General features: G+C 40.2%; 1 protein-coding gene across 2 annotated transcripts in view; it reads left to right on the plus strand.

Annotated features, from left to right (window-relative positions):
- The window catches only part of Klhl6 (kelch like family member 6), a 68,362-nt gene that overhangs the window by 28,335 nt on the left and 12,943 nt on the right, over positions 1–27,084 (plus strand). For both annotated transcript variants that reach the window (XR_006855720.2, XM_046462602.2), the window contains exons 2-4: positions 645–810; positions 17,488–17,937; positions 24,120–24,357. Coding sequence is in view for 1 of the 2 variants with exons in the window: in XM_046462602.2 (XP_046318558.1) it covers positions 645–810; positions 17,488–17,937; positions 24,120–24,357 (854 nt within the window). In the remaining variant the exon portion in view is untranslated. The remainder of the gene's footprint in view (positions 1–644; positions 811–17,487; positions 17,938–24,119; positions 24,358–27,084) is intronic.

Raw genomic sequence — 27,084 nt, forward strand, 5'->3', positions numbered from 1 at the left:
GACCTTGAGGAGTTCTGGTCCTGGGAATCCATGGACAAGTGTTCAACCTCTGGGCTGAGGGGCAGTTGCAAGAGCCATTTGCACTGTTGGAGGGAAGCTGGGTTCTGAATGGTGAGGCTAAGTTCAGGCCACAGGAGAGCTTGTATGAGAACTGAGTTAGCTACTCAGGAGACTGAGGCAGGAGGATCACAAATTTGAGGCCAGCCTGAGCCTATTTTAAAACAAAAAATATAAAGGGCTGGGTTTATAGCTCAGTGGTAGAGTGCCCCTGGGTTCAATCCCCAGTACTAAAAAATAAAATAAACATCAAAAAATCCCCTGTTTGGTACTGGGCAATGAGAAGGAAAGAACAGATGAGGCTTTGAAATTTCCCAAGAAGGATCCCCAGCATTTTGAGTCCATAAAATCGATCTGGAACTGGTCTTGGGGACCACAGTTAGCCTTGGCAGAGCAGGACATTTCATTTCAGGAAGCACTGACTAAATGTCTGATGTGTGGTGGGTGCTGGAAAAACAGCCATAGCCAGGGTTCTGATCTTGGGGACCCCCACTGTTCTAGGAGGACAGACAAGTCTAAAAAAGGATCTCTTTAGGTCTGGAATCAAGGGTCCTAGTAGGATTCATATTCACTCATCTTTCTTCCAGGGCCATGTTCTGCAATGACTTAAAGGAAAAGTATGAGAAGAGGATCATCATTAAAGGGGTGGACGCCGAGACTATGCACACGCTCCTGGACTACACATACACCAGCAAGGCGCTCATCACCAAGCAGAACGTCCAACGGGTCCTGGAAGCTGCCAACCTCTTCCAGGTGTGTGAACAAAGGGGCTTGGTGCTCTTCTCTCAGGCAGGTGAAAGCAGCAGTCCCCAGAGACCTACCTGGACTGGCTCCCAGGCCTGTATCTCACCCCACCACACACACACTTAGCTGGGCCTGTGCTTACTTGAAAGTCAGAAGATGTTCATTTAGAAAATTTATGAGAGGTGGTGAGATGGGACATTGACTCCTTCATGAGATGAAGTCAGGGAATCTGGGTGCCTAGAACGTAGACATGGTTCTGCAGGCACAATGACACGTCTTGCAATAGTCTAACTGGAGCCAGACCTGCAACCAGTGCTTCATATGCATAACCTATGACTCTCAGTACAACCTGGAGAGGTGATTATTTCCCCATTCATGAGCAGGGAAAATAAGGCCATTCAGAGAATGATTGACACGGCTGTGATTTGAACTCTGGGTTTTCTGATTCCAGGGTCCACATGCTTGCTACAATACCATGCAGTTTCTCAGGCAGTGATGTCTAAGTTCTGGGGGAAACAGGGCCTGTTGTGATTACACTGTGTAGTGACTGAAAGAACAAGACTGAAAAATATGGGGTATCATTGAAAACCCTCAGAATTAAGTTTAATTTTAATATAACATGTATTTCTTCCCATCCAATTATGTTGGCTTCAATGTGGTTACAATAATTATATTTAACTTCATAAAATAATTAGACCCATAGATGATGTCAGTTGCATCCACAATTATATCAGGGGTCCCATCCCTGAGTCGAAGGTCATACCATTGAAATTGAGTCTAGTGGATTCAGGAAGAGACTATCTCATTGCTTGGATGTTGAGACTTATCAGAAACATATACAATATGTATATACAGCATACTTTTTAGCATTTGCAAGACCCAGAGAAAGTAGACACTTTCATTCATTGCTGGTGGAAGTGTGTAGAAATTTTTCTGGAAGTCATTTGGAAACAGATATGAAAAACTGAAGGAATAATTATGGATTTTCAAAGTAATTCATATAAATAGTTCTGTAGTGAATTGGGTTATGTTCCCTAGAAAGATATGTCTGAGTCCTAATCCTTAGAACCTGTGAATGTGACCTTATTTGAAAAGAGGGTCTTTGCAGATATAATTAAATATCTTGAGATAAGACTATAATAGCTGGTATCTTTGTGAGAGAAAGGAGAGGGGGGTTTGACCTGGAGGCAAAGGTGGCTTAGGACAACAGAAATGTATCCTCTTGGAGTTTTGGAGGCCAGAAGTTCCACATCAAGGTGTCCGCAGGGATGTATTCCCTCTGAAAGCTCTAGGGATGAATCTTTCTTTGCCCCTTCCAGTGTCTGGTGGGTTCTGGCATTTCTTCTATCGTGACCACAGCTAATCTCTGCCGTTGTGGCCACATTGCCTCTTCTTTGTCCACAGGTCCCCTGGAGGTGTCTGTGTTTTATAAAGGTACATCTGAGTACATTTAGGTACCATGCTGAGGAGAAACACCTCCTCTCAAGCTCCTTGCCTTAATCATGTCGTGTGGCATATAAGTAATATTCACTCCTTTGCCACACAAGGTAGTATTTATAGGTTCTGGGGATTATGGCATGAACATAACTTTTGGGGGCCCAACATTCCACCTACCACAGAGGGTTTCTTCAAATACCCTCTTGCCGCAGTCTGGCTGGGCACAAATGCCGCAGTCTGGCTGGGCACACAATCACGAGCCACCACACAGCTTGTAGATTCAAACAGCAACTCTTTATTCCCGAACTCACACCAGCCGTCTACAATCACGTTCTGGGGAAATCCACGTTCTCTTCCCAAATCCTCCTTCTCTCCCAAATTCACCTCCACTGGGCTTCTATCTCCAAAATATACTGTCTGAATCCCGTGAGAACTCAAGGGGAACTCAGGCAGCAGGATACGCCCTATTCCCAGCAGGAATAATCTTAAACCTTAAACCTGGAACCTAAACTGGGAACGCCCTAAACAAGATTATCTTAAAACCGGGAACACCCTAATCTGCCTTGGTCCTTGAGCAAGGTCACTTACATTCAATGTCACTGCAACATGTCAGCAACATGGGGTACGCTGGCAAGGAAATTGTCATACCTACTTGGCTAATGGCTCCCAGCATCTCCCCCCTTCTGATTAATTAAACAACAAGCAATGTGGCTTAAGGACCGTGCCTGGTAGGTTGTCCAATTCAACATATGGTTCTTACCCGTCATCGGAAAACTGACCTTTAGGCGTCAGCCTCCTGTCTTAGGTTGATACCACTGCAATTGGATCATACCCGTCACTGACTACCGGTCCAGCATACAGCCATACTTGTGGATAGGTCTATGCACCAGTGGGGGGGTGAGGTTCTTTGCCTCACCTCTGTTGGCCCCCAAATTTGGCCTTGGTGCCAGTGGGGGAGTGAGGTTAATGTGGCTTAAGGACCGTGCCTGGTAGGTTGTCCAATTCAACATATGGTTCTTACCCGTCATCGGAAAACTGACCTTTAGGCGTCAGCCTCCTGTCTTAGGTTGATACCACTGCAATTGGATCATACCCGTCACTGACTACCGGTCCAGCATAAGCCATTGGCCCCCAAATTTTAGACCATCACTAGCAGAAGGGAGGAGGATACAGAAATGCCACGACACCAAGCCAATTGACGGCTCCTTGGGAAAAATTGCATCACTGGTGACACCATCAGCAAAGATATGCCAGCACTACCACAACTAACATGGGGTGCGCTGGCAAGGAAGTAAAAATTGCATCACTGGTTAATCACTATCGCAGATGTAAGAATGGCCAAGCTGGAGCTCTGGATATCAGCTGTTATGGATTTGAGTCAAATCATCTTCTTTTCAATCTGTAGAAATTGTTTTAGTTAATCTCTCTGGAATCCAAATGGGCTGCTGTTCTCCCTGTGAAAAAACACAAACAAAACCCCAACTCCAGACAATCACTGGGTCAGGACCTTTCCATTGTCCTGTTAGAATATCTTTCCAAAGTACCTTAGGCTTATGTACATTTTTTGGATACATATGCCTTTCCGCAGCACTAAGTCCTGATGAATCCAAATTTAAAAAGTTTAGAGTAAAAAGGGTTATTTTAAGATTAACTTTGGGGGATATATACCCCTTTCCAATTCCCTCTTTTTGCTTTAATAAGTATATGTCTGTATCTAATAGTTGTCTTAGCTTTTTGCATTTTCTATCTGTGTAATACCTTACTTGACATTTTCAACCATTTTTTCTTATTTCTATCTTCTAATTTTTTTCTAAGGTTTTTATATTTACCCTTAGTTGCTTATTTTCTCTCCTAGTTTTCTTGTTTCCTATTTTGTGGGTTTAAAATTCTTGTCTTTCTACATTTTTTTTATCTTTCTACATATTCTTTATCTTTATTCTTTTTAACTTTCTATACTTCTGTCTTTAAAGTTTTTCACTTTAAATTTTTAATCTTCTTTATCTAAATATCTTTTATCCTGTTATCTTCCCATTTTTTTAAAGTAATGCCTTTAAGATTAAGCCTTTTTCCTCCATCATGAAGGCATTTTAACCATCTTCAATTTAACCTTTTAAGCCTTTTAATTATCATCTATACTGTACTTTTAAATGTACTTTTTCACCACCTACAGCTTCACTCTTTTAAAAGAGGGTTAGATTTTGTTTAAATTGCTTCAATGTTAGTTTACATAGCTGCCCTTCAACCAAAGGCTTCTTTTTTTTTTTTTTTTAACTCCATTGAGAAACTTTGTCTCAATCTGCCATGTACAAATACCTTTTTTTTATTTCTTCTTTTCTCAAGCTTTTAAAGTAAGTCTAGTTTCCTCAAAATCTTTTTAAATGGCATTTTACAACTTTTTACTTTACCACACAGAGATTATCTCATCTAGAAACATTTCTTTTTCCTTTAACCTTTTATATTAATATATTTCCACATCTTGAATCTTTTTTCTCTCTTTTTTAACCGTTAACCCTTTTTATAAATTCACATTTTGAAACAACTCTTATAAAATTTCTGATTTAGACAAATTACTCCACTTTAATAAGATGAAAGACTTTCATGTTTTTTATGATACTATAATACTATAATTGAAACCCAACTGAAAATTTTTCTACTCTTTGTATATAAATTACACGATAGAATCTTAACTCTTAGTAACCTTGTTTTAGCAAAGACACAGACACAAAGCAATATTAAACCTTTTTCCATTTACCAATTTATGAAAACACACATAATGTTTAAATATATTACCTTATGGAACTTAATAAGTAAGAGTACTTGATTTTATATTTAGTGGTTGATATTTTAACACTTTAGCTTTGTAAATTAATCAGATGTCTGTAAAAACCAAGATCTTAGACAAGTGTAGTAAACAGAACTAGCCATCTCTTTCTTGTTGAAGAAAAATCTTTCTACAGGATACCATGATGGTCCCATTGATATACTTAATAACTCGTCTTTAAAAAGCCATGGGCTACATTTTTGTATTGTATCAACATATGCCCTAATTGTTCTTGGTTTCACTGGGGTGCCTCCTTCCTCTAACAATTTCTCTTGCTCGGAGGCAAACAACTTCAAACATTGAGTCAACCATTTTCCCCAGTTTGCCTGAGAAAGTTCTAGGAACAGGCAACTTGAAATAAAAACAAAATAAATCAAAACAATAACACATTGTTTTTTGAAATGTTCACCCATTCTTTCTCTCTTCCTCAGGGGTGAGAAATTTCACTTACCTCTAAGCTTCAGAAGTTCCCCGTACGGGCCACAAAATGCCGCAGTCTGGCTGGGCACAAATGCCGCAGTCTGGCTGGGCACACAATCACGAGCCACCACACAGCTTGTAGATTCAAACAGCAACTCTTTATTCCCGAACTCACACCAGCCGTCTACAATCACGTTCTGGGGAAATCCACGTTCTCTTCCCAAATCCTCCTTCTCTCCCAAATTCACCTCCACTGGGCTTCTATCTCCAAAATATACTGTCTGAATCCCGTGAGAACTCAAGGGGAACTCAGGCAGCAGGATACGCCCTATTCCCAGCAGGAATAATCTTAAACCTTAAACCTGGAACCTAAACTGGGAACGCCCTAAACAAGATTATCTTAAAACCGGGAACACCCTAATCTGCCTTGGTCCTTGAGCAAGGTCACTTACATTCAATGTCACTGCAACATGTCAGCAACATGGGGTACGCTGGCAAGGAAATTGTCATACCTACTTGGCTAATGGCTCCCAGCACCCTCTGATGATTTGATTCTTGGTAATCTAGTCATATTTTGGATAGAGGCCTTAATATGCTAGTTTGAAGCTCAGTGTACATAGGCCAGGGTGGAAAGCCAGTGGACAGGAGAGTTTTTCCAGTGCTCTCAGCTAGCCTGCCAGTTTTCTTTTTATAGGGGGTTCCCAAATGTTAGAACCTACTGGGCTTTTCTTAGGATTGCTCAGTTTCTCCAGACAAGGCTCTTTTCTCCTGCTCCAGGGTTATAAGCCAACTACATGTATTAGTTTGTGTGTGTGTGTGTGTGTGTGTGTTGTGTGCAAATCTTCACTTAACCCCTATATTTTCAATATGATGCCTGTGTGTGTCTTCTTCAGGTTCTGGTGTCCCTGAATCTAGAGCTTCTTTGGGCATGACTTCTCCAGAAATTAAATCTTCTTTTCTAGTGGGAGTGGGATAGGAATTATTAGACCATATGGAGTTAGGGGGTGAAAGGAGGCACAGGAACTTATTCATCTGTCCCCCTACTGTCAGTGGCGCCTACCCTGGCCTTCCTTCTTCCATAAGACCTCAATAGTCCTGCTCTTTTGGGTTCAGAGGGGCAAGCTTGTTCCCCTTTAGGCCTGACCTTCCCTCTCAGCAGAGTCACTTGCCAGTCTCTTGTTTTCTGTGGTTTGGGGTTACTGATGCCGCCTGGTTTCATTGAGGATGGTGTTTTATGTTTCTGTTTTTTTGTTCTCCTTTCAGTTTTGGGTGATTTTTCAAGAGATAAAAACTCTTACGATATTAAAGACTGTGATCTTTTATAATGTCTTTTGAAAATATTTGCCACTGGTCATTTGACTCATAATTTTTAATTACAGTTTTATTCCACGTACAAAAGTATTTAGTCAGATCTATTCATCATTTCCTTGATTTTTTTGCTTTTGGTATACATTTTTAGAAGGGCTTATTTAGAAGGGCCTTCCATTGCTCATTCTTATGCTTATTCACTTATAACTTCATTTAATCTTTTGTATTTACAGCTTTGATATTTAAATATTTATATATCTGGAATTATTTTGGCATCAAATATCTTCTTCTCCAATTCCCTTCTCCACCTCCTCCTTTGCTTCCTCCTCTTCCTCTTTCCCCATCTTCTCCAGGTGATGAGCCTCAATAGAGAGGTTGGTTTTAACAAGAGAAGTGGGAGAAGGAAGATAGGATAGAGACAGGACAGGCTCTGTTCATTGTTGATTCCTCTACTCTGGTAATCTAACCTTAAAATTTTTCCAAATCTCTTTCTAAGAAAAAAAAAGTAAGTTTCTCCCTGAGGCTATTTTAAGAAAACTAGAGAAACACTCTGTGGACTTCTGGGTCTCCATTTAACCTACTGATTTCTCTGGACTACTTGCTACGAAGTCTCAGATATGAAAAACTGGTCACAAAAAATAAAAAAGAAAGTCAAACTTGAAAAAACAAACTGGGACTCCTTTCGTGTGTGAAGGATAAAAATTAATAGGTCACTGAAATCACTTCATAGTTTTAAAAGAATTATTCTTTGGAATGGGTAAAACATGCCCATGTTCCAATTTCAGGAAGGCTGAAGGGAAGGCAGTGAGGGTTCGCCATTGTCACTCTTAGTGAGGTCTTGCTGTTCTTTCTGTTCTATGTGCATACAAGACGATATACACATATATCAGTCCCATTCATTGCTCTCATTTTACAGACACAGATGTTGATATACTCTATTTCACATCCTACTTTGTTTTATAACATATTTTGGAGATTGTTACAGGTCGGTGTGTGTAGAGCATTGTGTTTTCAATAGCCACATAATATCATTAAAGTCTCCTGAGATGGGACCTGTTCTCCATAATGGTCTCAGATGAGGCAGAGAGGGTAGAGGGGAAAAACCATGGGTTCAGAGTCAAGCAGATTTGGGTTTAAACCCCAAGCCAGCCATTTGTTTGCTGTGTGCTTGTGGACAAGTTACTTTTCTGAGCCTTAGCTTTCTTGTTTGTAAAATTAAGATGTAAAAATTAAGTTGTTTGTAAAATTAGCTCTCCTTCCAAGGAGTGATATTTTGAGGATCCAATGAGATGATGTATGCAAAGTACCGGACATATAATAGATGCTGAAGAAAAGTCTCTTCCCATAATTTGTGTGTTAATTTTTACTTTACTTTGCATAGTTTGTGCCTTGGATAAACTGGCTGACACTGAGCTATAAGAACATTTCCCTAAGAATCCCTAAGTTTTTTTCCTTTTTTTGGTACTGAACATTGAACCCAGGGATGCTTAACCACTGAGTCACATCCCTAGCCTTATAAAGTTGCCAAGACTGACCTCAAACTTGCAATTCTCCTGCCTCAGCCTCCTGAGATACTGAGATTACAGGTCTGCACCACCACTCCTGACAACATCCCTAAATCTTTTTGTTGTTATCCTCCCCATCCCAAATTAGGATTATAAAGTACCATGTTTAAGTTTATTTATTTTTTTATCATGTCCACATGGTATGAAGTGAACAGATGCTTTATTTCAATTAACTCAGTCATAGGTAAAGAAAAGTGTGCTGGAGTTGATATTTATGGTCATTCTTGAACACCCACAGAAGCTGGCACCTCCTTCGTTGAACTGAAATCAATGGCTGTGAGGTTCTCACATGTCCCCCACCCCACCTGATAGTAAAGGTTTCTTCACACCACAGAGGTGACTCAGTTTGTTTTCTGCCTGTCCCTTTAGGTCTTCTCTTAGTCTCTTTCTGTTACCCATCAATTGTGTTTTCCCAGAATTTTCCAGTCCAGAAAGGGCCAAATCGTTGACCAAGTCAGTTAACACTCGCTGTTTGGGAAGAGCAACTTCATTAGCTGCTGGCTAGTGTGCAGACTGGTGGCTCAAACCAATCGGGTATGGCTTGACATGGGACAGTTCCTGTCAGGAACTGTGTACAAGTACTGACTGATCTACCCACTACAGGACTTTTGAAGCAAGCTGACCAAAATTTATTGGTTGGTTATAGGAGAAACAGCTCTTCTCTGAGTACTTTTTGGAGAGATAAAGGTAAGAGAGACATCTAAAAGGAAATGCCAGGGGACCTTTTCTGTGAGATGATGTCTTTGAGATGAATATCACCCAGCAGGGTGCCTTAACTGGACCTCCAGGCTCTGAGTTCTAGGTAAGCAGCCAGTAAGAAGCTATAGACACCGGACAACGACTGTATAAAGTTGGCAAGATTTCTCAATCTTGGAGAACCTCACCATGCTCATTACTTTTGTTTTTACTCATTTACTTTAACTTTTTCATTTTTTTAAATAAAAACTCATGAAAAAAAAATTAGGGCTTGGGAGCTTATCTACAAGGCAGTAAGAAGATGTAAGGTCAGGGTGGCATATCCTGTATTTAATCTTGGAAGAGAAAGATTTTTAAAATACAGAGCAGTTGGTTAGAAGCAGCAGCTTAGAATAAGAAAAACAAAAAACAAAAATCAACACAGGTGGTTCTCTGTGAGAAAAGAAAGGGGGATGCTGGTCATCTTGCCTGGCCTGGGAAGAGTCACATGATACCTCCATGGTACCCTAAGAGCAGCGACATGACTTCTTTTCATGGTGACCATTTGAGGAGACTTTGGTGAAGATTCCAACGTTGCTTATTTTCTAGTTAGTTCTTCTGTGTGTGACAAATGAATGCTCGTGAGACCTATGTGGAAGACAGTCTTGTGGCCAGTGGCCGAACCAATTGCCTAGGTTGGCTCCTGACTTTCTAATCCATGGAACATAGTAGACACTCTATAAATATTGGTTGGATGAGTGAATGTGTGAATGAATGTGTGAATGTGTCATTCTTGTTTATTACTACAGAGTAGTAGGACTTCCTCATAAATTACTTAAGAACTCAATGAATATTACTTGGCCTGGCTCTTAGAAATGTCATGGCTGAGTAGAGGAGGAAGAATTCCACATGCTAATACCAATAAATTGCTTCAATTTAAAGTATCTACTAAGCGCCACACACATAGTAAAAAGTAGGTAATGTGCAAATAGATTTCTGTTGTCATTGACGGGGGACCCACAGATTAGATTATATCCACTTAACACTGGAGTAGCTGATCACCCTAGGTAAGAAAATCAGCTCAACTATTTCTTTTTTCTTTTTTGGTACCAGGGATTGAACTCATATATCATATCCCCAGCCCTATTCTGTATTTTATTTACAGACAAGGTCTCACTAAATTGCTTAGTGTCTCACTGTGACTGAAGCTGGCTTTGAATTTGTGATCCTCTTGTTTTAGCCTCCTAGCTGCTGGGATTTCATGTGTGCGTCACTGCTCCTGGCTCAACTATTTCTTTACTGTCATCTGGATAAAGTCTTAACACTTTTCAGATGAGGAAACTGTGGCTCAGAGACAGTTCAGTTCATCAAGTGGTGAAGCTATGATCTGGAGTTTAAATCTAGAACTTCTGACTCCATAATAGGCTTCTAACCCCTACCCCCAAAGCCTCTAAACAAAGATTCCCAAAGTGTTCCCACCCAGTGGCTGATCCAAGCACATTCCAGACAGGAAGGAGGAACATTGAACTGGACCTCACAGACTGGGTAAGAGTTCAACAAGTGGTGGCAGGGTTGAGGGGAAAGTATTCCAGGCAGCGTCTCTCTGTACTTGTCCCACCTTAGTGATTGGATCTTTTGCAGGTCTTACCTCCTTTCTTTCCTGCCCTCTCCTTATGGCTTCCAGGAACAAGCAGACCTCTCAAATAAGACTAAAGCAAGAACTGAAAGGAGGGGAATGAGAGCATCCTAAGGGACTGGGGGCAGTAACTCCAAGGCCACTTAGTCATTAGGGTTGATGGAATGCTGATTTGGACTAAAATAATACTTCAGTTACTGTGGAGCAGATTTGTAGGCACCTCAAGGGAGATGAAGGATCACGTGGGAGAAGTCTCTAAGGTCTCAAGGTTTTGGAGAATGTAAAGGGGAAGGGAAGAGGAGGTTGGAGATGAGAAACATTAGGGTGCATCCTCTTTTTAAATTTTTTATTAACATGTGTAAACTATATATATTAATGGAATTTAGTGTGATATTTTCATATAGGCATCCAGCATGCACTGATTAAATCCAATTTTTTTCACCCTTTCCTTACCCCTTCTCAATCTAGTAATCCCAGGTTGATTTTTCAAAGTTTCCACATATGAAAATACAAAATATTTATCTTTCTGCGTAAGTTCTATTTATCTTGCTGAAAACGATGGAATTTCATTCTTATTTAAGACTGAATAGTACTCCATTGTGTATTTATACCACATTTTCTTTATCCATTCACCTGTAAATGGGCATCTAGGCTGATTCCATTTTAGCTATTGTGAATAGTGCCTCAATGAACATGGGCATGCAGGTATCTCTTTGGTAAACTAATTTCATTTCCTTTTGATATATAAAAAGAAGTGGGATGGCTGGATCTATTTTTATTTTTTTGAGGAAGAGTAAAATTAGCTAGATGGGGTTTTATCAAACTCAGAAGCTTCTGCATATCACAGGAAACAATCAATAGAGTGAAGGGACAACCTATAGATGGGGGAAAATATTTGCAAATTACTTATCTAACAGAGGATGAATATCCAGAATATAAAAGGAACTCAAAAAACTTTAAAATGTAATCCAATTAAAGGTGGACATATAATCTGAATAGCAAGATGTTTTTCAAAAGACGAAATACAAATATATCATTTGTCAGACCTTTTGCTAGTTGCTGCTGGAAATACAAATATATCTGCCTCTTTGGGACAGATATTTCTCATGGGAACTGCAGTCATGTCTCAAGTGGTTTCTTTGATCATATTTTTGGTCTCTCTGAAAGAGAGTCAGGTGCTGGCTGTATGCAGTCTTTTGTTCACATGTCTCCCCAAACAGGAAGTTGGCAGTTTGTTGCCATTGTCTGTCATCTCAGCTCTAACAAGTTCATGTGTCATGGGTATACTCTGAGAAAGAACATTTACCCTAAGGTCTTGCAAAATCTTGTGGCAAAGCAAAAAAAAAGTATTAAAAAAATAAATTCTTGTTCTCATGATTGCCCTGTACATCACATCAACCAATTTCTAGTTTTTGGTCAGGATCATGGGATGCTGACACTCAAAAGTGTTGTTAACACATATTTTGGGGAGACATAGATAACTTGGAGCCCCCTGCCCACCCTGTGCTCATAAAGCTGTTTGATATTCTTCTGGCATTTTGTTAGCTTGACAGTGCACGTTACACTGTCAGAGTAATGTTGAGTGAGGAGAGTTAGCAAGAAGAAATGGTGTATGTGTGTGCATGGGTGTGTGTGCATGTGTGTGCATGTGCCTGCGTGTGAACACTTATACGTAGTTCTGGGGACTGAACACAGGGCCTCAGAAGTGCTCTCCTAAGCCTGTAAGCAGAGATTGTGAGGATCATTTTGCTGCCACTAGTTGAATGACTTCAGGCAACATTCTCTATCTATATCTATATCTATATCTATGATATATATGTGTGTGTGTATATATATATATATATATATATATATATATATATTTGTGGATGGACACAATACCTCTATTTTGTTTATTTAATTTTTTAATGTGATGCTAAGGATTGAACCCAGTGCCTCACATGCAAGAGCTCTACCAATGAGCCAAAACTTCAGCCCTCGGGCAACATTCTTAACTCTGAATTCTTGACTCTTTCTTCTATACAAATGGTAATACTAATATCCTCTTTGTTTACTTGTTGAATGAAATAACAGATAGAAAAGTGCTTAGCATAGATCTTAGTACATGCTAGGTGTCTGAGAAATGGTTCCTTCTATCTCTCCTTCCCCCCTTTCTCTTCTTTTGTTGCTGCTGGAAATAAAAACACAAATATGACCTAGAACCCACCTTTGAGATGCTAGTCTCAACTGGCCAGAGTGCAAGGCAGAACACAGGTGCTCCACAGAAGGGGCAGGCATAACCCAGTGGAGCAGAGAGGAGAGAAGAATTCACTTTGTGTTGGGGAATTGGAAGCTATCAAAGAGGGAGAAAAAAAAAAAACTCCATAGAGAGGTAGAATTTGTCTACTTCTTTTCCATCCCCTGATTTTCCATTTCCCTCCTTTCTTTTTTTTAATATTTATTTTTTAGTTTTCGATGGACACAACATCTTTATTTTATTTTTATGTGGTGCTGAGGATCGAACCCAGCACCCTGCGCATGCCAGGCCAGCGTGCTACCGCTTCAGCCACATCCCCAGCCCCCTCCTTTCTTTTTACACAATTTTGACCCAGAATTTAAAATGTTCAGAGTTGGGGAAGGTTCCAAGCCTAGCCTAACCAGACAGGGCTCTCCCTCATTTGTTGGCTCTGTCCTCAGGTGGATGGATACCAGGGAGTAACTCAATGTCCTCTGAAAACTCAGTTCTCAGAAAAATGCTACATGCACAAACAAGGGTTTGTGTACACTTGTAGGGGTTTACAGACTGTCTGAAGCCAAACCATTGGTCTCTGCTTTAATACCTGTGAGTGAAGAAAACATCCCTATGGAGGTCTTCGATCCTCAGCATGGTAATGTCATCAGGTATCATCACCTCTTCCTCCTTCTTGGGTAAACTTAAAAGAAACCTGTGTTGAAAAATCAGGTGAGCTATTCTGAGTCATTCCTTAAAAGTCAGGCTCTTGAGGAATGTGGGATTTTAACAGAGTCTTGGAAAAGCAGGATTGTGCGGGCCAAGCAGATGGCGTGAGCATCAGAAGGCACAACAGGGATTCTCAGGGAATGTCTGGAGGTGAGACAATGGGTCTAGCTGTGGCTGCAGCACTGTGAGGGAGGGTCATGGTGATGTCAAGAGCCAGCTTGTGGAAGGCTTTGAGGGGTTGGAGGAGGACTATTTTTGGTTTCAGACAGTGGACTCACTGGACTTGGGTACATAGCACTGGTCACAGTTGTAATTGTACATTCTTTGTGTGATTAATTGATTAGTGTCTTCTGTTCCTCTGGTCTATCAGCTCTCATGTCCCAGGAACCATCTGTATCTAGCATGAGTCAAGAATGTCCAGCTTAATGGATACTCAATATATATTGGTTTATGAACAGGTAGATTAATGGCTGAATTAACAGTTTCAGAGTGGAAAGAGACAAGCTTGGATCAATGTTTCTAACAAACATGGGCTTTAGTACTTGATTTGATTTTGTCTCTGTTTCCTTTTTCATTTATCAATGGGTGTCACACAGGGATGGAAATTGGCATCTTGTTGGTCCATCCTTCCTGTGTCGGGGCAGATTAGATTGAGCTCTGTGGTGAAGTGTACAAATGATCTGCCAGTCCCTATCCCCCCCCCCGCCCCCTCCCCCCCATCTTCCACATGTTATTTGACCTGAAGCACCTTGAAATAATGCAAAAACACACAGTTTTGGAATTAGATGAGATTAGTTCATTCTTTTACTCTATTTCTTTTTTTAAAAGTACTTATTTTTTAGTTTTAGATGGACACAATATCTTTATTATTATTTTTTAAATGTGGGTGCTGAGGATCGAACCCAGTGCCTCATGCATGCTAGGTGAGCACTCTACCACTGAGCTACAACCCCAGCCCTGGCTCTATTTCTTATTAGCTTCATCTGTAAACAAGGAATGATCCCAAATATCTATTTCATCATGTTATTGTGATGATTAAATAACTCTTAGTATAAAGAGTTTGGCATATAGTAGGTGTCTTTGTTTTGTTTTTTTACATTTAAGTTGATTTTTTTCTCATTGTGTACTTTAAAACCATAAAAAATATTTTTGTAAGTTTTCCTTGATTTTAAAATGGTCATGTTTGGTATGGAAAACATTGTCTATACAGCAAAATATTAAAAAGTCAAACAAAACATTTTATCTACAATCATTATTAGCATTTTGTGTATTTCCTGTTATGGTCTTTGCTCCTGAGAAACTTTGTCTATTTTAAAAAGGTAATTCCTATACACAATGAGAGAGGCTACAAAAGGGTAAGCAATGAAAAGTAATTCTCCCTTTGACCCTGAACCCAGCCATTAGGTTCCTTTCCTAGAGACAACCAGTGCTACCAGGCCTTAAATGGCACCCTATGGAGAGTCTAAATTTCTAGAAATATCTGTTTAACTTCATATCGTCTTCCTCTCATGTGAAGCTAGCATGGTGGATACGGTGTCTTCACTGGAGGCCGCGGTTTAAGAGAGTTTCCTTTTAGCTCTCAGATGTCTTCATGGGCAGGGCCAGATAGGACTCTAGTGGCAAGTTCTGAGGGCTCGGTGATACTTGGTCTTGGTTGTGTATTTTTGTTCTTTGAATTGAAAATTTGCAAACAGCTGAACAGGTGTTAGACTTCTGGGTCTCAACCGTTGACACAGTTGCTCAAGCGAGGAGCAGAGCTGTTGGAGCCACAGACAAGAGGACTGAGGCAGAAGTTGTGCTTTCTCCAACTTTACTTTGAATCCCAGGGAAATATTTTCTAAATGGACAGTGGGAAGATGTGGTCTGATATGGAAAGATTATATTTTGCAGTTGAAATCAATTCAGAAAGTCAGGGATGCATGTCTCCAGGATGCTCTGAACCTGAGTCAACTCAGTCCACTCTAAGACCACTCCTGTACCTACCCTTTCCCTCAGATTCCACAGTCCTATGTCCCTTCCACCCCATATCCTATCACCAGATCCCTCCTCTGCACACTTCACCCCTGCCTGGCCAGATCTGTCCCATCCATCCTCTCACCAGAACCTGCCTTCTCCACCATGCCCTTCCTCTCAGCCTTTCACTTTCCTCTCCTTCCATTAATAGACCTGCCCAAGCACACTGTGAACTCGACCCTTCAAGGGGCCCAGTGGACAAAGAGGGAAGATAGGAGACTGCACTTGATAAAAGCTAAGCTCCATAGAACAACAAATAAGAATGGACTGATGATGCATCTGAGACAACTCATCTGTAAAATGGGCATTAAATAATATAATGGATATGACACTGCTTCAAAATCTGTAAAGTGCTGTCCGAACACAAAAGACTAAGATTCTCATGAGGATGATGATAAGTTAAACTGGGATATGGAAGCCAATCAATAATTCTACCAATTAATTTTTAACTATTGAAGTGATACTAATTCACTTTAGAGGATATATATATATATATATATATATATATATATTGCAAATAAAGATAGGAAAAAAATTCTCATAGTCTAATTAGAGAGTGTGGTTCCTTGGATTACAGTTCTTACTGAATACCTTATCCATCTCTGTGGGACCTGTTTATGTGGGAGGACTATTGTTCCTTTGGTGGTGAATTTTGCTGTATGACTTACTGTGGCTAGTTAAGTGTGAATGCAAATAGCACAGAGCCACCACTGAAGCTCTAAGAGCTCTTGTGTGGTTCTGCCATCTTTCTTCCCCTTCTGTCATGAGACCAGCATATTTCAGTTATGAGCTTTTCCTTCATCTGGGTCCTGGAATAAAGAGCCCTGTGAAGGACACACAGTAACAGTGAGAGATAATCGTTTCTTTTGTGAGCCCCTGAGGTGTGAAGGTTGTTTGCTACTGCAGTATAATCTGTCCTAAGATACCTATATTGATGCACAGGGAAATAACACTGTTAATCTTTAGTCTATTTTATTCAGTGATTACATCATATATATTTTTCTCTATAAAAATAGACTTGTAAATGAGCATATTATTTGGTGAAATGCTTTTCTCATCTGCAACAATTTCAGCATATAATCTTAGAAAATAAGGATTTAAAAGATAAGTATTTTTTTTCTTAAAATACTCATAGTACCAAAATCAATAATACTAAAATTAATAATTTCTTCATATCACCAAATATTAGTCATTATCAACATTTCTCCAACAGTATTTTATTCTTTATTTAAATCAGAGATTTAATTTTGCAGGAGACTTAGTTTGCAGTAGGTTGATACGTCTCTTAAATCTCTTTATCTTTAGGTTTGCCCTCTCCTTCTCTTTTTGCTCTTGTAAATATTTTTGTTGAGGAAACGGAATCAGTTGTCCTGGGGAATTTCCCACAGTCTGGATTTTGCTGATTGTGTTTTTATGGTGTCACTTAGCATGTTCCTCTTTCCACTGTATTTCCAGTAAATGGTTTATTAAACCTAGAGACTTGGGCTAGGGATGTAGCTCAGTAGTAGAGTATTTGCCTTGCATGGGTGATGTCCTGGGTTTGATCCCCAGCTCTGCAAAAATAAATAAATAAATAAATAAACAAACAAACAAACAAATAAATAAATCTAGGCTCAATTAGATTCAGTGATAGATTTAAAAAAAAAACCTCAATACACTATAAATATCTTCCACATCATTTATTATCCTATGATAATGTGTGTTTTTTTAAATGATTATGGAGTTGTTGACTAGAGCAATGTATCATTAATTTATCTAGGCTGTTGTTGGACGTTTTGGTTGTTTCTGCTTTTGCTACTCTACACAGCTCACTGATAAACATCCTTGTGGCAGTCCACTTTCTGGCCTGATTTGCTCCCTTCTATTCCATTAGTTCCTGCGGATGGTGGATGCCTGCGCCAGCTTCCTCACAGAAGCCTTGAACCCAGAAAACTGTGTTGGAATCCTGAGGTTGGCAGACACACACTCTTTGGACAGTCTAAAGAAGCAAGTTCAGAATTACATCATTCAAAACTTTGTGCAGATTCTGAACTCCGAGGAGTTCCTTGAACTTCCCGTGGACACTCTGTACCACATCTTGAAGAGTGACGACCTTTATGTGACTGAGGAAGCTCAGGTGTTTGAGACTGTGATGAGCTGGGTCCGCCACAAACAGTCAGAGCGACTCTGCTTGCTCCCCTGTGTTCTCGAGAACGTGCGCTTGCCACTTCTGGACCCGTGGTACTTTGTGGAGACGGTCGAAGCAGATCCTCTCATCAGACAGTGCCCAGAGGTCTTCCCACTGCTCCAGGAAGCCAGGATGTACCACCTTTCTGGCAATGAGGTGAGTTAGAGATGAAAGATGCTATGTTTAACCAGATTAATTAGAAGATGCTATACTGTTCAAAGTTTGAGTCAAGAAGTTCCAGAAGCCCTGAATGCCTGATCTGTAAAATGGGGATGTACTACATTTTCAGACAGTTACTGATAGGATTGGGTGACAGAGGAAACCACCCAGCACCACACCTGATTCATTCTTGCTCTTCTCAATTGTGTGAGAGCAGGAGGTTGGTGAGGGGCAATGCACACAGAAAGGACCGTGCCCTGTCCAGAGGCATGCCACTTTCCTAATTTGTCCACTCTGGTGAAACCTTATATCTCTTGGATGGATTCTTATGTTACATTATCTTGGTTCAGACTTTCATCCTTTCCTTCTCAAATTTCTTGAAAGTTCCTCAGAACTCACCTTCTTGCTCTCAGTGTGGTCTCACACTGATTCATTTCCACCAGTAGGATTATCTAAAACTCAAGTGTGAGCCTCTTGCTCATTGGCTTACCTTCTTCACTGGATCCCTGTCATTTCTGGGGTGAAAACCACACTTCCTGCCTAACCCCCATCCAGCCTGGCTTCCTGGCATCATCTCCCACCTCTCTGTTCTGCTCTAGTCCTGATGTGTTGCTTGTTGTTCTCCAAAGTGGAAGTGTAGTCCAGTCTCCAGGCCAAGGCAGGTGATATCCGAATGCCTTTTTCTTTTTCTTCCTCTAGTTAACTTCCACTCCCACCTCAAAACTCAGTTCAAGCATGTTCTTCAGAGACCTATGTGTGTTCTTATAGCCTTTGGTGACTTCCTTAATTATAGCACTAGCTGTCACGTGGTAAACCTTGAGTTCAGAATCTGTAAATTCCTTTAGGTAGAGAGCTTGTTATAGTAGGAAATGTAACTTACTGGACTTTTCATCTCCAGATCTTAGAAGCAAGTCTCTGGTGCATAGTGAGTTAGTGGTCAATGTTTACTGAGTGCTTAGACAAATACCAGGATGGTGAATACACAGAGCATCTGGATCTACCTGGGTCTCCTTAACAATTTCTGAAGAATTTTTTTTTTTTATTCAAAACTTTATAAATGTGAGAGCAAGTGTATTACAGAAGAACAAAACTGGCAGGAAGTAATGCTATAGGGACATCTTGCTAATGATTTGTACACATGCAGACCCATATACATGTGTCACTATACAAGAGTTCTGAGATTAGCCACCAAGCCTTCTTTGTTAGGCCATTGGGAAAAACCTTACCCAAAGGTAGCTCAGCAATCATTTGTCTGAGGCTCCTCTGGCTCTTCCCCCCACCCCACCGTTTGTCTTTTTCTAGCTCTCTGTCATTCTTAGATCCACTTTTTATTCATTCATTCTGGAAATGTTTCCTTAAATATTTGGTAGAATTTACCAGAACCTGAAATTTTCTTTCTGAGATTTTTAAAATTACAAATAGCATAATTTTCATAGATACAGTTCTATTCAGGTTATCCATTTCTTTTAGAATGAGCTTTGGTAGTTTGTCTTTCAAAGAATTGTTTCACTTCACATAAGTTGCTGAGTTTTTTAGAATACAATTATTCATAGTATTCTCTTATCACCCTGTTATTATTTATAGGATCTGTTGGGATATCCAATCTCTCATTCCAGATATTGGAACTTCATATCCTATTTTTTGTTTGTTTTTTTGTTCTCCTGAACAGTTTGGTTAGAGGTTTATCAATTTTATTGATTTTCTCAAATAGCTAACTTTTGGTTTTATTTTCACTATTGTTTTCCTATTTTTTAAAATTTATATATTTCTACTATGATCTTGATTATTTTCTTTCTTCTGCTTATTGTGGATTTAATTTACTCTTCTACTAGTTTATTAAGGTAGGAGCTGAGAACACTGGTCTTGAGTTTTTTTCCCTTAATATTAGCATCAATGCTGAAAATTTCCCCATAAGAATTACTTTTACTCAAACCATATATTTTAAAATGTTGTGCTTTCATTTTTCACAGATAAATCCTGAACATCAACTTATGTCTTAGTCTATTTTGTGTTGTTATAAAAAATAACTGGAGGCTGATAATTTAAAAATTAAAGAGGTTTATTTGGCTAATGAGACAGTCTCTGCCTCACTAACCTTTTGGTCTGACAGAGACATTGGGACAATTAGACTATGGGAGAAGACCAGATCACCACCCACATAGGTCCTTTCCCATGGTGGATATGTGGGAACTTGGCAGATAATTCACACTGGGTATCATACAACTGCAGAAAGGTTTCTCTTAGGTCAATTTAAAGTACAGAGTCTTGGCTAACTATACTTCCAATATTCTATACTTGAACATGCTAGTTACTTTTGCTTCTACCTGCTATTTTCTAAGACCTTAAGATATAGGCAATAAAGGTTTTCCTCTCATATAGAAAGTCTCTATCCTGTTTTCTGCAAAAATTATTACAATTACACATCTTCACTGTCTTTTGTGTTTTCAAGGTCCAGAGGGTGGGGTGGGGTGGTGAGCAGATATGGGTTTTAATATTAACTGTACAATTTATTGACAGTGTAATTTCAGGCAAACTACTTTGCTACTCTAAGGCTCAGTCCTAATCTGTAACACAAGGATAATAATATCTAACAAGAGACAGAACTGTTTTAAAAATTGAATAAAATAATAAATGAAATGTGTGTAGTACAGTGCTTAGTACAGTGTCTAGTGTCTGATAAGTGTCCCACAAATGGAAGCTGGTGTTATTCTCACTCAATTCCTTTATGGTTGCTCTGTCTCCCACAATCAAGCATTTTCTTCTCTGGAACTCAAATCTCTTGTTTCACTGGTCTCAGTCTTTTGCTGCCTTATTTCTTCAAATCCTGAACAAGGCACTTTCTCATTTCCATTTTATATTCTGGACAACTGAATCAATCACAGATCTCCAAATTGGGTCTCATTGCCAGTTGGTCTCTTGAACTGTAATCTATGCACTGCTTGAATGATCTTGGGTTTATTCCTGATGGCAGTAGAGTGAGTTTGGAGGTTACTCTTGTGAATACACTCCTCCTCTTAACCTTCATTTCCAACCTTCATCTCTTCTTCCCTAGAATCTTCTCCATCTTGTAGGATGGTGGTAATGATAGAAATTTTAGAATCTTAAAAGCAAATGTTGATCTACATTTTGTTTAAAAGTAGTAGCTGGAACCTTCATTAGAAGAGTTTTTTTTTGTTTGTTTGTTTTTTTAGGACAGAAAAAAGTTGCCTCTTCATTTAATTGCTTTCTAAGTTTCCAGGGACTAAGTTGGTCTATTATAAAGGTTTTTCTGACAAGTATGATATGGGAAGATGCAGGCAGAGGCTCACTCTTAAGGACAGCTTTGTTGACCAATATGGTCATTTCTATTTGTCCTCAAGTATAACTCTGTGAACAATGAGCAGTTAGTCAGGTACAACTGTTCATTTTGGTTTGTTTGTTTGTAGTACTGACAATTGAACCCAGGCAAGTACTCTACCACTGAGCCATATCCCTAGCCCTATCTGTTCTGTTTTTAACAATCTGAAGTTAAACTGGTTAGACCTGATCGTTGAGTGCAATTCATTGGAAAATATTTATGTAAATCTACAACAAACTTTCATATCTCTGACTTCAAATTGACATCTTTCAAGCCTTGGGGTTTAATATTTTACCAAATTTGCAATTTGATGATAGTGCCAGCACTCAGCACTATTAAGTTACAAGCTTAGTTACAAGGCAATTCTCCATATCCAACCAATCACATCACCAAGATGATTGTATTAGTTAATTGTATTAGTTATCAATCATTGAAAAACAAACTACCCCAAAACTCAACTGTTTAAAACAAAACAGACAGCTGGTGGAGCCCACTTGTAGAACACTTGCCTAGTATGTGCAAGGTTCTGTATTCAACCCCCAGCACTGTAAAAAAAAAAAAAATTCAAACAGCAAACATTCTCAAGTCCTGGGTGGGGTTAGGCTGGGTATTTCTGATGCAAGATCCCTTACCAGGATGTAGTCAGGTTGCTGGGGCTACAGTAGTTTCAAAGTTCAAGTGGAGTTGTAGAACACACTTTAAGCTAACTCACAGAGTTGTTGGTGGGCATCAGTTTTTTTACTGGCTGTTGGCTGGAGGCCTTGGTTTCTTGCCATGTGGGAATCTCCATGTCAGCTGACTTCCCTCTGAGAATGAGAGAGCAACCAAAATGGAAGCTGTCATGCCCCTTGAAGCCTGATGGACCATCATTGCTGCTCTACTATTCATCATAGAGATCAATTCTGGAACAGTGTGACGAGAACTACATAAGGTGTGATTACTGGAAAGCAGGAATCACTGTGGCCATTGTGGAGGATGGTTACCACAATAATTTAGAATGGAAACAATAATCCATGTAAGGGGCTGGGTTACCTAATTTGCCCATCCATCCATCCATCCATCCCCCCATTCACTCATTCACTCTATGCGTATAGAAACCCATAAGCTCCAGTTGTTGGTGTTGAAACCCACAATTTTAGTTTACACCGATATTTGACATTCAGGAGCAAAGAATACCCTGTCAGCCCTGGGAGCCAGGAAGTAAGGCCATTGCCAGTCCAGGTCCCCATCAGCCTCCACTGCCCAGAAGGTTGTTGGTGCATAAGACAGGAAGCTTCCAAGAGAAGGCTGAGGCCTGGTTGTCAGAATTGAAATAAGAGTCACAGAGGAACCAGTTCTGAAGGATGATGCTGTCCTTTACACAAAACCCAACCACACCTAAATCTCCTCTGAAAGAGGACCAGATTGGTGCTGGATGTTGTGTCTCAGACGTAGGTAGGGGAAATTTAGGGACAGGAACTAGGGTTGGTAGCTGGAAGGAAAGTTGCAAAATGTCAAAGTTTGTCTTTGGTGTCAACTCATTGCTTAGATCCTGTCCTGCTGCTTTGGTGTCTTCAACTAACTGACTCCAAGTTCCTTGGAGCATCCCTCCTGACCTTCCTACTTTCTACTGTTGATGCCCTCAGGCTCAGCCCATTGCTTAGGGTTTGTCCTGCTGCAAACTCTATGGCCATGGTCCAGTCTCAAGAATTTACTGGAGCTGATTCTTTGGGACAGAAAAACAAGGAAATAAAGACTCATGGAAAAGTCAAGTTTGGGTGTACTGTGGTCATTGAATTCACCCTGTAAGGACTCAGTCTTTGGTAATGTAACCAATTTGTCAACACCAGTGAGCAAAATCAAAGTTCTATAACTGTTAGATCAGCCTAACTTTGTAGGAAACAGTGGCTGCTTTGGCGGTGGACAAGGGGGCACTACCTCTCTGACTCTCATCAGTACGCCCAAGGAACCTCCCCACTGAGCACCAAGGATTGGATGCAACCAGGAAGAGGCAGCTCTTCCTTTCCTAGTGATATCCATTGACATCTGCTACTGCTCCCACCGACAGGACAATCTGATGAGGGTTGTGTATGTGCCAGGTGCCCCACTCTACCTCATGACATCAAGAGTGTCCACAATGACCTAAAGTCACAGAACCAGTAACAAGCATTTTTCAGAGACTATATCACTTCTCCAAAGTCACATGGCCACAGGTGATGGAAGCCCAGTGTACTTGACTTCCAAACCCCTGGTTTTACAACTGGATTCAAATACCTGTGGTGTGGAGTTCCTTATTCAAGTCTCTGAAGGGTCATAAACTTGTGTAAGGACCAGTTCCCCAGCCTCTCTGGCTCTGCTTCTTTTTCCTCCTAAGTTTCTGCTCTATATGTCACTGTAAAGGACTTTCCTTCCAAAAGGAGGTTGGTGGAGAGCAAAATCTGAGATATTAAGAAATTGAAATCAGGGGAACTGGGAAATAGCCCAAAATGAAATTCAAGAATTTAAGGCTTCAGACCAGGTAGGAAGCATGGGAGAGGGCAGTAAGTACATTTGATGGCAAATAGACCCTGTCTTCTTAAAACAAAATAAAAGAAAACCCAATAGGTAACATTTATTGAGTACACATTACACACCAGGCTCAAGATTAAGCACACTATATATCAAGCTACTTAATTCTCACAACAAACCCATAAGGTAGTTAACACTAAAATTTCCATTGTATAGATGACACAGAGGCACACTGAGGTGAAGTCACGTGGTCATACATACAGATTTTGGAATTGGGACCTGCTCCATATGGCTTCACAGCCTGAGCTGTGCTTCATCATGTTATCCTGCCTATATGTCCCCCATTGATTTTCAGATCATTTCGGAGCGCACCAAGCCCAGGATGCACGAATTCCAATCTGAGGTGTTCATGATCATTGGTGGCTGTACAAAGGACGAACGGTTTGTGGCAGAGGTAACCTGCCTGGATCCCCTGAGGCGCAGTCGCCTGGAGGTGGCCAAGCTCCCATTGACTGAGCATGAGCTGGAGATTGAGAATAAGAAGTGGGTGGAGTTTGCATGCGTGACATTAAAAAATGAGGTCTACATCTCAGGTAAGCAGGAGCCATGTGGAGCCAAAGCAAGCCCATACTCCGCAATAGCATGCCACATTTTCCCAAGTGAGAGCCAGGGAACCATCCTATGAGAATGACTGTGAGTTGGCAATGATGTAACTCTGACTGGGTCAGGTCATGGAACCAGGAGCTCAGGTAGTCTTACCTGGAGAGTGCATTATTAACTAATAAACTCTAAAACGTGAGCAGCATTGTACTGGGATCTAGGGGAGCAGGCAGAGAGGTCAAGTCCTTCTGGGAAAAGGAAGAAATGATACCAGGGTTTATTCAGGGTCTGCTACAAGCTAGCATAGGACTCTGAACCAGGTGTGGGAATATAGTAAGCAATGAAAACCTCTGCTCTTCTCCCAAACCTGACCCCCTCCTAAGTTTATTAGGTCATATTTTGAGAGACTTTGAAGTAATATGAAAAGCATACATTTTTCTTGCTAAATTGTCAATTATTCACAATTACTTTATGGCTGACTTCAATTAGACCTGAAGTTGCCATGCAAGTCAACACTGTGTCCCCAGCCACTAGCATTATGCCTGACTTCAGAGTAAACATTCAATCAATGTTTATTGAATGACATAGTCTCAACATTTTTTATTGCATAGTAGATGAATCTACTTTAATAACACTTAATCATTTGCTCTCACATTGATTCTGTAAGGTAGATAGGATAAAACTGAGGCTCAGAGAGGTTCTAGAATATAACTAGGGTCACACCCTGGTAGGTGTCAGGCAGGATCCCAACCCAGGTGCTGAGCCTGAGTCCCAGGCTCTCATCCTCACATCAAAAAACTCAACCCTTCTTGGGACCCTAGGGAAGAGTTGAACATCCCTTCCCACCCTTGGAGGCTTTTCTGCAAATGAACTTGTTTGGGAAGAGCAGCTTCCCAAGCTGGTTTCCTTCAAAGTGAAGGGCAAGTCTGCTCTTCTTTGTAAATATTCATACCATCTATTAGGTTCTAGTTTTATTTTATATTGTAGAAATATTTGTAATTGTTATAGAAAATTCAAACAATACAAAGAATAGAAAATAGGTAGTTTCTCTGTGCCATTATAATTCTATATTTTTACAAAAATAGTGATATTGTTTTGGGGTAAGTAGTATTAGTGATATAGCAATCCTAAATCTCAGTGAATTAAGATGATAGAATGTGGGAGTGAGGGGAGGGGTCCATCTGCTTCCACTCAGGCACTCAGGGACCCAGCTTTCTTCCATCTTGTGATGCTTCCATTTCCCACATGTGGCCTTCATTTAGGGAAGACAGAGAAACCCAGTGGGTTGAGAAGGCATATGTCCTCATAAAAGCCTCTCAGCCTGGAAAGAGCACCTCGATTCTGCTCACATTCCATTGGCAAAGACTAGCTGTGTGCCCTTCTCTCCCAGCATACAGGTGTCCTGGGAAATGTCGTTTAGCCTTGTGTGGGGGGAGGGAGTGGGGAACAGGGTTGGTGGTCATAATCCATCTTTGCCATTTATACAGCACGTTATTCTACCACTGTCCTTTTCCTCTTGAATTTATTGTTCATTTTAAAATGATACCAGCAATACATGCAAGCATGCTTGTCTACACAGTTAAATCAACAGAAACGTGTACTTCCATTAGCAATATACCTGGGTATCGTTACATGTTGGCACAATGGATGTATGTATGTTAAGTGACATTCTACATGTCAGCTACATGGTGAGAGCTCCATGAGACCTATCATTTTCACCAGTGCTTTTCCCTTCTTTGGTAGTGGGGATTGAACCCAGGGATGCTTTACCTCTCAACTACATCCCCAGGCCTTTTTATTTTTTATTTAGAGATAGCATCTCACTAAGTAGCTGAGACTGGCCTCTACCTTGTGATCCTCCTGCTTCAGCCTCCTAAGTTGCTGGGATTACAGGAGTGTGCTACCAGGCCTGACACCACTGCTCTTCTTTTTGCCAGCTGTAAAGCAGTCTATTGAATGAAAAAAAAAAACATCATTTTTTACAACTTTCTTTTTTAAAATCTCCTTGGGGGGAAAAAACCCCACTCCAGTAGGCATTCTTAAACACTTAAACTTTATATACTTGTGCTCCTCTTTGGAAAGTTCCTGGAAGCAGTCAGAAGGTCTGTGAATAGAGAAATTTGGTATATATTGCTAATTGTCCTCCAGAAAGTTTGTATCAATTTGTTGTTCAATCAGTGTTGGATGACAGTGCCCATTTTCAACATCCTTGCTAACAATTTTTATTATCAATCATTTACATTTTTAATAGACTAAATGTTTAAATTTATACTTTTGGAGCATTGGTGAGGTTGGACATATTTTTACATAGTTATTAGCTAATTGCGTTTATTATAAAAAATTATCTGTTTATACTCTTGGGCTGTTCTATTGATTGTTGTCTTTTTCTTACTAATATTTGGGAGGTCTTATTATGTATCCTTTGCCTTTTGTGTTGCAAACAGATAATGGTTGTCTTTTTAACTTTGATTTATATTTATATAGTCATTTTCTTTCCTATATAATTCCGAGTTTCATGTCATGCTTAGAAATCTTCTCCCTGTTTGCCAGGACGGTGGTGCATGCCTATAATCCCAGCGGTTTGGGAAGCTAAGACAGGAGGATTGTGAGTTTGAGGCCAGCTTCAGCAACTTAGCCAAATCCTAAGCAACTCAGCAAGATCCTGTCTCTAAATAAAATATAAAACAGTGCTGGGGATGTGGCTCAGTGGTTAAGTTTCC

This window comes from Marmota monax, unplaced genomic scaffold, assembly GCF_021218885.2.
Source record: "Marmota monax isolate L192 unplaced genomic scaffold, Marmota_monax_Labrador192_F-V1.1 WCK01_AAM20220418_F8-fsc00100, whole genome shotgun sequence".
Classification (NCBI taxonomy): Eukaryota; Metazoa; Chordata; class Mammalia; order Rodentia; family Sciuridae; genus Marmota; species Marmota monax.